Genomic DNA, 10,737 nt, shown 5'->3' with positions numbered 1-10,737 from the left:
CAATGGCTGGGACGGTATCACTGAGTACCCTTGTATCCTCTTGACTGCCAAAGTGTAGTCAGGATAATAAGACGGCAGGAAGGCAGAAGAAAGGAAGGAAAGAAAGAAGAAAAAAAGTGTCTGGACATTATTAGACAAACCAGAGTCTCCAAGAACAACATATTTTACGTGATGAGTGCCTCACTGTCTCACCTTTTCCGGCGCTTTTTGCGAAGTGCTCGGCTCTTCCATTTCCAAGTGGCTGGAATCGGATAAAATGCTGGCTGCGGTAACGCTGTCGTCTGAATCCTCATTCTGAAGGGATGCTCGCTGCTCAGAGCTTTTAGTTTGAGTGTTTTGTATTTTAACACCTCTCTTTGAAAACAGGCTGCACAAGGGAAAGGGGACACAACAAACATGAAAATGTCATTGCATTCTAGAGAAACTGTTAAAAAAATTAAACTAGAATGAAGGTATATTGATGATGTGAGTACCAGGAGTTTGATGTGCGCCACATTTGACCTGTGAGAAATTAATAGTGGCACACTCACACCAAGAGCTCGCATTACTAGTATTGAACACCGTTACATTGTCTAATAGTTAGGGAGTATGTGAATAGGTTACAATGTTTGCATATTCCAATGGCACAAGAATCTGGGCTTTTTGCAGTGTTTGTTCAACCTGCTATCAACTTCAATCTCATGAAAGGAAAAATGTGGATTTGAATACCCACAGGGTGGAAAATTTCCCCCAACCTGGCCACATGCTAATGTGTATGTAATTTCATCCTGAAAGCTGCAGTTTATTAAAAATAAAACGTAAAACAAAGTAACACCATTGATAATTGATAGAAAACTGTATACAACACTTTGTAAGGTAGGACAGTGAACTCTGAATTTGGCCTTCAGTATATTGGTACTGCAAACGTTAGGATTTCTATTCAGCAATTTGCATTTATATTGCATAATTAACATCGAAAATTTTCCAAAACTCTCAAAAGAAGTGCAGCAGATGGCATGATAAAAAATTCCCACACTGAAAATCCTGATTGTTGGTATATTGGGCATTAAATAGTGCAGGGAGCAAGAGCAGATGGCTGCTGAAATGTGAGATTGCACACGAATGCTGCAACGTTGATTGCCTGCACTTCGAGAATCACAATTAAGCCACGGAAGCCTAAATCACATCCATGTAACATCCACACTCATGTAAAGAGAAGATATCCTAGGAAGTGAATAAGTGTTTCCCTTCTCTTTCTTGGTTTCTATATAACAATAGTCACATGTCACAGTCCAGATCACTGCAAGGCACAACACAGCAACAAGGCATGGTTTTGCTTCTCTGAAACTCTACACGGGTAGGTGGTGTAAAATCTGACTTTGCTGAGTTCTGGTCAGTCCTTCCCTATTGAACAGAAATATAAGATAATATCCCCAACTCAGGAAAATTATCAAAAACAATAACTTTGAAGTCTTTACACATGTATGCACAACAACACAAACACATACTTTCATGTCACCTACATGGAAAGAGATTTGAGTTTTATAGACAATAGACAATAGGTGCTGGAGTAGGCCATTCGGCCCTTCGAGCCAGCACCACCATTCATTGTGATCATGGCTGATCATCCACAATCAGTATCCTGTTCCTGCCTTATCCCCATAACCCTTGATTCCACTATCTTTAAGAGCTCTGTTTATCTCTTTCTTGAAAGCATCCAGAGAGTTGGCCTCCACTGCCTTCTGGGGCAGAGCATTCCACATATCCACCACTCTCTGGGTGAAGACGTTTTTCCTCAACTCTGTTCTAAATGGCCTTCCCCTCATTTTTAAACTGTGTCGTCTGGTCCTGGACTCACCCATGAGCGGAAACATGCTTCCTGCCTCCACAGTGTCCAATCCCTTAATAATCTTATACGTCTCAATCAGATCCCCTCTCATCCTTCTAAACTCAAGTCTCCAAGTCCAGTCGCTCCAATCTTTCAACATATGATAGTCCCGCCATTCTGGGAATTGACCTTGAGAACCTACGCTGCACTCCCTCAATAGCAAGAATGTCCTTCCTCAAACTGGGAGACCAAAACTGCACACAATACTCCAGATGCGGTCTCACCAGGACCCTGTACAGCTGCAGAAGGACCTCTTTGCTCCTATACTCAATTCCTCTTGTTATGAAGGCCAGCATGCTATTAGCTTTCTTCACTACCTGCTGTACCTGCACGCTTGCTTTCATTGACTGATGTACAAGAACGCCTAGATCTCGTGTGCTTCTCCTTTACCTAACTTGACTCCATTGAGACAGTAATTTTGAGGTGGAGCTTCAGATGTGAGAAGCATGTCTGATAATTTTTCAACAGAAGATATTTCTGCTGCCTGCTGACCCACAAAGTAGAACACAAATCTGATTTTTCACTCAAAATTGTTAAACATTGCTAGTTTTCATTATACAGGCCCACAAATATGCAAATTTAATTCACTGTAACACCTTTTTTGCTTACTTGTCTCTCATAAACAAATTTATTCCGGTGAAATTTAGCCATGGTGCAGAAACTTCTCTGGACAAATGAGAATCGCTAGGCAATACCAAGCTCATCACAGGTCCACATTCGACACTCATGGTCATAGCAAAGAATCTCTATCAATCAGTCTACACGAGACACATGCACGAGGTGAGAATAACAGCACCACTCCTTGCATCATCTCAAATTACTCGAACAGTTACTAAAAAATCTCACTCCAATGAAGCAATAATGACCACACATCAAATGTCTCTATTTGTCAAGGAACAGATGTAATTACCTTTCTGTCCATTCATCCCAATAATAAAGGAAATAATGAGATATTTGTGGTGCTTAACATGGGATACTTACCAGCTGAGGCGTTTAAACACACTCTTTTTGGGCTTTGGCGGTTTCTCGAGTTCAGAGGAGCTGCAGGGTGGCAAATAAACATTTTCAGACAAGATTCATTTAAAAAGAATCAGATGCTTTTGTTCAATATTCTTATTATTTATGGCAAAATCAATCATTTACATAGATTTGAAATTGCAGAATGATAATTTTGTTTGCAAAAGGCACGTGTTTTCAGGCAGGAGAACACCGAACATTACTTTGAGTAATGAGCGACAAAAGTTCTCACTGTAGGCACATCGATCTTTTCTGCTTTATGAACAGCAGATCAAGACAATAAGAGTTCTGAAGAAATGTCACCAGATCCGAAGGATAACTCTGCTTTCTTTCCACAGATGCTGCCAGACCTGCTGAATGTTTTCAGCAATTTCTCTTTGTGTTTTTGATTCCCAGCATCTGCGGTTCCTTTGCGTAACTTTTTACCAAGACGATAACCCCCTCAGTCTTTTTGCAGAACACGTGGAATTGAACAAAATGCTCGAACTTCTACAGCAGGTACAGAAAAAATTAACAAGGACTGGGCTTGAAAAAAGTTAACTGGAAAACATGAGAATCAAACTTCCAGTGCCGAAGGTGATACAATAGGTTGTAAAGTTATACAGGATTTTCTCTGGGCCTCATCCACACTGTCAAGTGAATGTACAGACAATGTCAAGCAATGAAAGGTAGTCATGAATCAGTCACTTCAGGTGACTGAAACACCACATGCCACATCTCGGAGGTAGTAAAATGAGGAGTATATCTCTTGACCAGACTTTCTGTTGCTGATATTTTCAGACAAACTGTCCGAAAATCAACCAAACTATCCGAGAGGTCCAAAAGAACTTTAAATATAACTTATGATCCATGCAAAGTGAATTTCGGTAACATTTTGTAATTACTGTTATAAATAAATACCATGTTTGAAGTTGGCCCAATTCTGACTGTGCCACTGATGGAACTGACGATAATGCCAGGTGCTTGCTGCACATGGTCATCCATAGCCTGAGGATGGGCTTAATAGTGAGCTTTGATTTTCAAAGCAGGAATGTAAATTGCTACATCAGGTACATTTTAAATAAGAACTTCTGCCCACCAATTTATGAAGAAGCAAACTGTTTTCAAACAATGTAATTATTACAAAGCCTGCTCTGTCAAAACTAAAAAATAGTTTCAGTGATCTATAATCTGGTTCCTTAATCAACTCTGGTCCAGGAATGGCAAAGTGTTTTGTTTTTCAGTTGGACATTATTTTTGGTTGCATTATTAAAAATATACTGTGGCTATTTCGAGATGAGGGAATGATGTTTTTAGGCAACCATTGAAAGATACTTTAAAATGCTGACCAATTGTGTAGGGTTATTGTTAATTTTATGTTAGTAATAGGATCATGTATTTGAAAAGAAATTGGAAGGAAAAGAAACATTTCTCAAAACTGGTACAATTTACATCTGGATTTGTAGGTGCACCCACAATAGGAGCTCTTGGACATGTTGCTAAAATTGGTCACTCATCAAGTTTTTTGCATTTTCCTGCAATCATTGGCTTAGTGATAGTATACTCTGCACTATTATATACCAATGAAACGCAACAGAATTGATTCATTGAGCAACTGGCTTTATCCTCATAGGTCAGAATTCATTGTCAAAGCTTTGAAACCAAGGAAAAGGAAGACAGTAAACAATCTGGCAGCTCACTAGCATTAAACAGCAATTATAACGAGAGAAGATTTCACACACAACCCTTAACTGTTTTACCTGCACACTCCTACAATACCAGTTACGTACTCGCTATCCTCACTTAAGTATTGTTGCATAAAGAACAAGTCTAGAAAATTCTCGTTTGGACGAAGGGTGTAAGATGAGCAAGCAAACTGCAGGGATTTGATACCCAAAATTATTTCATATTCCTGAAAGAACACAAATAAATAATGAGCTGTTAAGGCAAGTTTAAACTGCTATAATTGCTCCTGCTAAATCCTAGTCCGTGGTATTTTGAACAGCATCGATAACTTTATTCAAAGTGCACAGTACATCATGTCACAAAAATATTTCTGCTTTGGAAATAAATGACACAAATGTGACTTTTCAAGGATAAATTTCTGTACAGATTATCCAGGATGGTTTCAGGACACTAATTCCCAAAACAGTGCTTCAAAGATGGATTATTTTAAAAAAAGATTCACTTAAGAACCATAAGCTGATTTAAGGTGAAGACAAGAAATGTTATGAAAGATCATTCATCCAAGCAAAAGGAAGTCTGCCAAGTACAAAATAAGTGGCTGATCTATAGTAACTGATACCAAGACAGACGGTGAAAATGTTGAGTTAATTTTTCAAGGTTGCACCACCATGAAATTGAATGGGCCATGAGCAGCTCGAAGTTACTGGACTATTTTCTTTCAACCACAGTGGCTTCTTGGTTGAATCTTGTCACAATTTGACATGTAAAAAGGGGCAGACCTTTCTAAGTCAAACTCTGACAACATGTTACTGCCAAGTTGTAAAGTGCCAGCCAGTTTTCAACAGGTCAGTGAAAAGAAACACTTCACTACATCCACATCAGCCACGACAAATGGCGGGCCATTTGACAGATTACATTCCGAGCTGGTGAATTGGAGTCACACAGCGTTGGATGCCTATTTTGCCACCCAGCTGATTTTACATCACATGGCCCAGTTTGGCAAATTCAGCGTCAGCTGCTTCTGATTGGAACCTATTCTATTCATAGGGACCTCAAGTTACAGCTCTGTAAGCAAGAATTCATTGTTTGCCATAAGGTCAAATTCCTCTCAAATTCATATTCTCAGGTTGCCTGCTGAATGTTGCAGTACAAGATGAAAATACAATCTGAGTGGGTTATCTCTGGGTGATCTGGTTTCCTCCCAAGGTCCAAAGATGTGCATGTTAGGTGGATTGCCCACGCTAAATTGCCCGTAGTGCCCAGGGATATTTAGCTTCAGTGAGTTAGACATGGGGAATGGGTCTGGGTGGGACCCTCTTCAGAGTGGCCCTATGAACTTCTTGGGCTGCATGGCCTGTTTCCACACTATAGGGAGTTGATGATACCCTCAACAGTAGCCATGACAACAGGGATGTTTGAGAATTTGGTATTACCAAATTCAGAAATATGGAGTAAAACATACTGCCCAGTCAGTGAGAATCCAAACAGGTGCACTCCCTCAATTTCTGACATCCCATGACGAAATGATGTCTCTCATCTAAAGGAAAATACTAATATGGAGAGATTGTTTATCCAGTGTCTTCAATAATGAAATAGCTTCCATGACACTGAGATTAATTGAACAACATCTTCACTCACATAACGCCTAGCATATCCTGTGCGTGGCTGTGACTGTTCAAAGGTAAATTGCAGCACATTAGCAGCGCAAAAGCAGGCTATTTGACTGAACTGCTCCATGCTGATCTATACACCTCTCCCACCTTGCTTCAAACTCTAAATATGCCGCTGTGTCCTTTCTGACATCTAACTTTCTCTCAAATACATCTGTGCTCATCCTCTCAACGAGTCCTGGTAGCAGCAGCTTCTGCATTCTGGCTGCTCTGAGTAACAAAGCATCTCCTTAATTCTTTATTGGATTTATTAGTGACCATATACATTTAGGATGCTGTTGGGGACTCCCCCTACACCCCCATCAAGCAAATAAAGCAGCACAAGATTGAAAAGCATGCTTTTCCCCTTTCATACAATTCCAAACATTTTGTACAGTGCAATTTTCAGGACTAACTTTTTGTCTCTTGTCAAAGTTGATCAAGCCATTCTGTAAGAGATAGACAAGGACAAAGAAAATTAATTCAAATGTACAAAGATCAAACAGTACAACAAGATCATGAAATTTAAAAGATCAGAAGTGAAACACAAGCTCTGTAAACTTGGTTCCATTTTAGTATATCGTCAAAGGCCAATCACAAATGATCTGTCATACCACCAGGTCATATCTTGGACACTACATAGAGCCCTTTGCTCCAGTCAAGTAGGTCAGTACCAAGCTGAAGACATTCTCAGCTGTTCAACTGCTCAATAGGCAGTGACATCCAGGTAACCAATTTACCTGTACAGAATAAAAATGTGTGAACTGGAAACCAAACTCAATATTTGTGTAACCTCATCATTTGGAGATTGGAAATTTTCTACGTAACGTGCAATTTCGCTTGAAGATAAAAACAATTTACCTCACCAGATCTCCAAAACTTTGTCTCAACAAGTTTAAACGTCATTTTTTTCTAAACTCAAGAATATAATTCTTCTCAATGTCTTTTCATTAGACACCTCTCTTACCTGAAGAAATAATTTAATGGTCTCAGATGGTGGGTTGGTTCAGAACCTAAGAGCCTAGGAGATACATCGAATTGGCAAATTGGAGCCAAAATTGGGTTTGCGGCAGGAAGTAAATGTGATTTTTGAAGGGCTTTTCGGCAACTTGATGCTTTCATCCAGCAGCATACCACAGGGTACAGTAATAGTTCTTACTGTGCGTACATTAATGTTGAAGACACGAAAGCTCCAAGTATGAACAGCCGATTCACAGATGACACAAGAATTGGACGGTTGTGAACAGCAAAAAGCCTTAGTCTCTCGGGTTACGCATATGGGCTGGTTAGAAGGCCTGAACAGAGGCAAATAGAATTCAATCCAGAAAAGTGTGAGGTGAAGCATTTTGGGGGTCTAATAGGTCAGGAGAATATATGTTCAATGAGATAATAAGGTGTGGAGCTGGATGAACACAGCAGGCCAGGCAGCTTCAGAGGAGCAGGAAAGTTGATGTTTTGGGTCTGGATGACAGAGGATCAGAAGGACTTTGGTGTGTGCATAAACATATTCTTGAAGGCAGGAGGACCTGTGGATAAGTTGGTAAAATATTGGATACTTGCCTGAATATAACAGCAAAGGGGTAATGATGGAACTGTAAATAACATTAGTTGAGCCACAGCTGGAACAATGTGTGCCTCAAAACTAAGGCATTTTGCTACTTACTCCCGCTCCAATTCTTGTGTCATCTGTGAACCTGCTGTTCACACTTGGAGCTTTTGTGTCTTGAACATTAATGTACACACAGCAAGAACTATTGCGGTGCCCTGCACCACTGCCAAAGCACATTTGTGTAAGATGCTGAAAGATTAGCAAACCATGCACTGTAATTCGCTGCATAATCTGGGAGAAAGCTTTATGGAAGTTATACAACTGTCCAATCATGAACTCACATTTTCCCCTGTATACTTACAGAATTTTGCACCACAAAAACAATCATCATGCAGAGCACACATTTTTGATTATAAAAGCAAACCTACTTTTAGATTCAATCTAGATCAGAAAAATATGTTGAAATTCTGTACAGTGCACCAATCACAACACACAATAAACAAAGTGTGACAGCAGGGCAGTAGAAATTCTGGGGCAAACATCTGGAAAGCAATGTAAAAAGATAGTTCACTGCAACTAGAACATTGAGCAGTTTGAAAAATGGAGTGTCTGTCAAACTGACAACATGCTAGCATGATTACTGCATTTCTCGCTCTTCAAATACCAGCTTAAAAGTGTTTCAATTCCATCTAAGAATGATTTAGAGAATAAGAAAACGTTGACTATTTTCTGAGCTGGACAACTAGTTTGGTAAAGTGGCACCAAAATATTTATATCTGACCAATTATTCTGTTATTTTGTCAAATTCAGGAGCAAAATGAGTGGACAAAGAGCATGATAAAAGGAGTGAGGAGGAATGGCTAGAAACTTGTCAGTTTTCGTCCAAGCTAGTTGAAACTAGATAGTTGATGTCTGAAATACTGAACAAAGAGATATGAATATCTCTCCATTCCTACGCAGCAAATAGTTCTGACTGCAGAGAACAGGAAAAGGAAGACATGGTAATTGAGTAAAAACACTTATGAGAACCAGTTAAATCTCTTAATGTTTTGCCTTGGCTTTTATTAATTACAAGGCCCTTGAGGTGTACAAAGCAAAAGAAAAAGAAATTGGCACATATCGCACTTTAGACATTGCTTCAGTTCAAATTTCCAAGATAATGAACACTGAGAAAGATAATCTATGAAGGCTGCATCACTGCATCATAGACATTGCTTCAGTTCAAATTTCCAAGATAATGAACACTGAGAAAGGTAATCTATGAAGGCTGCATCACTGCATCATATACATTGCTTCAGTTCAAATTTCCAAGATAATGAACACTGAGAAAGATAATCTATGAAGGCTGCATTACTGCATCATAGACATTGCTTCAGTTCAAATTTCCAAGATAATGAACACTGAGAAAGATAATCTATGAAGGCTGCATCACTGCAGTATCACCAAATTAGATGTCGATTAAAATGTTAACTGCAATATCATCAGCAATTATAAGAATCATGACAAAACAATCTTGGAAGACTTCAGCCAAGCCAGACCACCTGGACTGCAATACATATACACCTGTTGCAGTATTGATTGACAGAATCTGTATGCATTCAGTCACCAACTGAGTTCATTGCAGATATTTTACTAGAAACTATTGATCATGCCCTGAATATAGTCACACTGGGCCAAGTGCAACACCTTACCTCCATTAGCAGCTCTCTACTTGCTATAAAGTTATCTTCTTCATTGTTTGAAAGGTCTTCAAATGTTATCTTACTGCTCCTAGTCAAGAGAATGAGACAAATTACTCTTGACAGAATAGAGTCAAGATAACAAACAGCTGATACGGAATCTGACAAATAAGCAAGTAATACAGAGAGTGAATGGCAGTGAAGCATTTTTACAATAAGTATAGTTATGTTAACCAAATTGTTCAGAAATGTTTTGGCAATCTCTGGGGCAGGTAGAACTTGAACCCTGATTGTTTAAACCCAGGGATGGGGATACTGCCATTGTGCCGCAAAAGCTCTTGAGTGCAGTCGTTTTGGTGAATCTCATTGCAGCAAGAGAGATTTCATTCCCAAGCTGCCTACAAAAAACAACCATGATCAAATGGTCTGAGGCACACGAACATAAACTACAGGTGTGCACTTCAAAGTGTTATAGAGTGCTTTCTTGGGTGATTAAAATAATTGTTGTCTTTGTATTTTAGCATCCCACACAAACCTCCGGCTTATATCACCCCATCACAGCATATCCACAGGAAACTGTGTTACGTTACATCCAACAGCAGATCAGTTTTGGAACACGATAGTTAAATATTTCAAGTTGCCAAACAGTTTTCTTTTTCCACTTAAACAAATTAACTCTTCGCTCCTTCGTGAAAGAATGAAAGATTCTGCCAATTAGCCAATTGTTAGGATTGCACTGTAGTGCCTCTGGTAATCCTGTTAATGCACCGAGCGTGTGAAGATCGCTTGTGCAAGTAAACCTGGAGGTCAAACCTGCAATTTCCTACCTCATATTTATTAAATAAATATTACAAGGCTCTTTCTGAACAATGACTTACTTTGACACGGCTGCCCAAGTCTTCTTCAAATTGAACACACTATTTGATTGCAATGCAGTGGTAATAGCATGCACTGACGAGAAATTCTGCAAGATCCGACATTCCTGTCAGAGAAAAAAAGCCGTGAGTTCTGTGGAAAAAGCAGTGACTCCCCATTACCCAACACCTCAGACTTTTTAAAAAGGTTCTATCAGAAAAATGTTAGCTGAGAAAATAACAGCATTAACAAACAAACTTTTTGAGGGAAAGAATTCCATGATTCTTGGCAACTCAAACCTTGATATTAGTTTTGTATCCCTCTGAGACAACCTTTTCAGTTCACTTACTGCCAGCCTGTGACTGGTGAGATATGATTACTGACACCAAAGGAGAGCTTAAAATGAGTAGGATTGAGACATGGACATCTGAGTGGTAGAAGTGGCGAAGGTAGGGG

At 39.4% G+C, this 10,737-nt stretch overlaps 1 protein-coding gene across 2 annotated transcripts in view; it reads right to left on the bottom strand.

Moving 5' to 3' along the window:
• Positions 1-311: 311 nt before the first annotated feature.
• Positions 312-10,737, bottom strand: part of LOC132210170 (ral guanine nucleotide dissociation stimulator-like 1) — a 49,819-nt gene continuing 39,393 nt past the window's right edge. For both annotated transcript variants that reach the window (XM_059649588.1, XM_059649589.1), the window contains 5 exons: positions 10,305-10,408; positions 9,439-9,517; positions 6,615-6,647; positions 2,849-2,908; positions 312-367 (listed from right to left, as the gene is read on the bottom strand). In XM_059649588.1, the coding sequence (XP_059505571.1) occupies positions 2,900-2,908; positions 6,615-6,647; positions 9,439-9,517; positions 10,305-10,408 (225 nt within the window). In that variant the 3' untranslated portion in view covers positions 312-367; positions 2,849-2,899. The remainder of the gene's footprint in view (positions 368-2,848; positions 2,909-6,614; positions 6,648-9,438; positions 9,518-10,304; positions 10,409-10,737) is intronic.

The sequence above is a fragment of the Stegostoma tigrinum genome, chromosome 11 (genome assembly GCF_030684315.1).
Source record: "Stegostoma tigrinum isolate sSteTig4 chromosome 11, sSteTig4.hap1, whole genome shotgun sequence".
Classification (NCBI taxonomy): Eukaryota; Metazoa; Chordata; class Chondrichthyes; order Orectolobiformes; family Stegostomatidae; genus Stegostoma; species Stegostoma tigrinum.
Note: the sequence above shows the minus strand (reverse complement) of the source record. Positions and strands in the feature narration are given on the sequence as shown.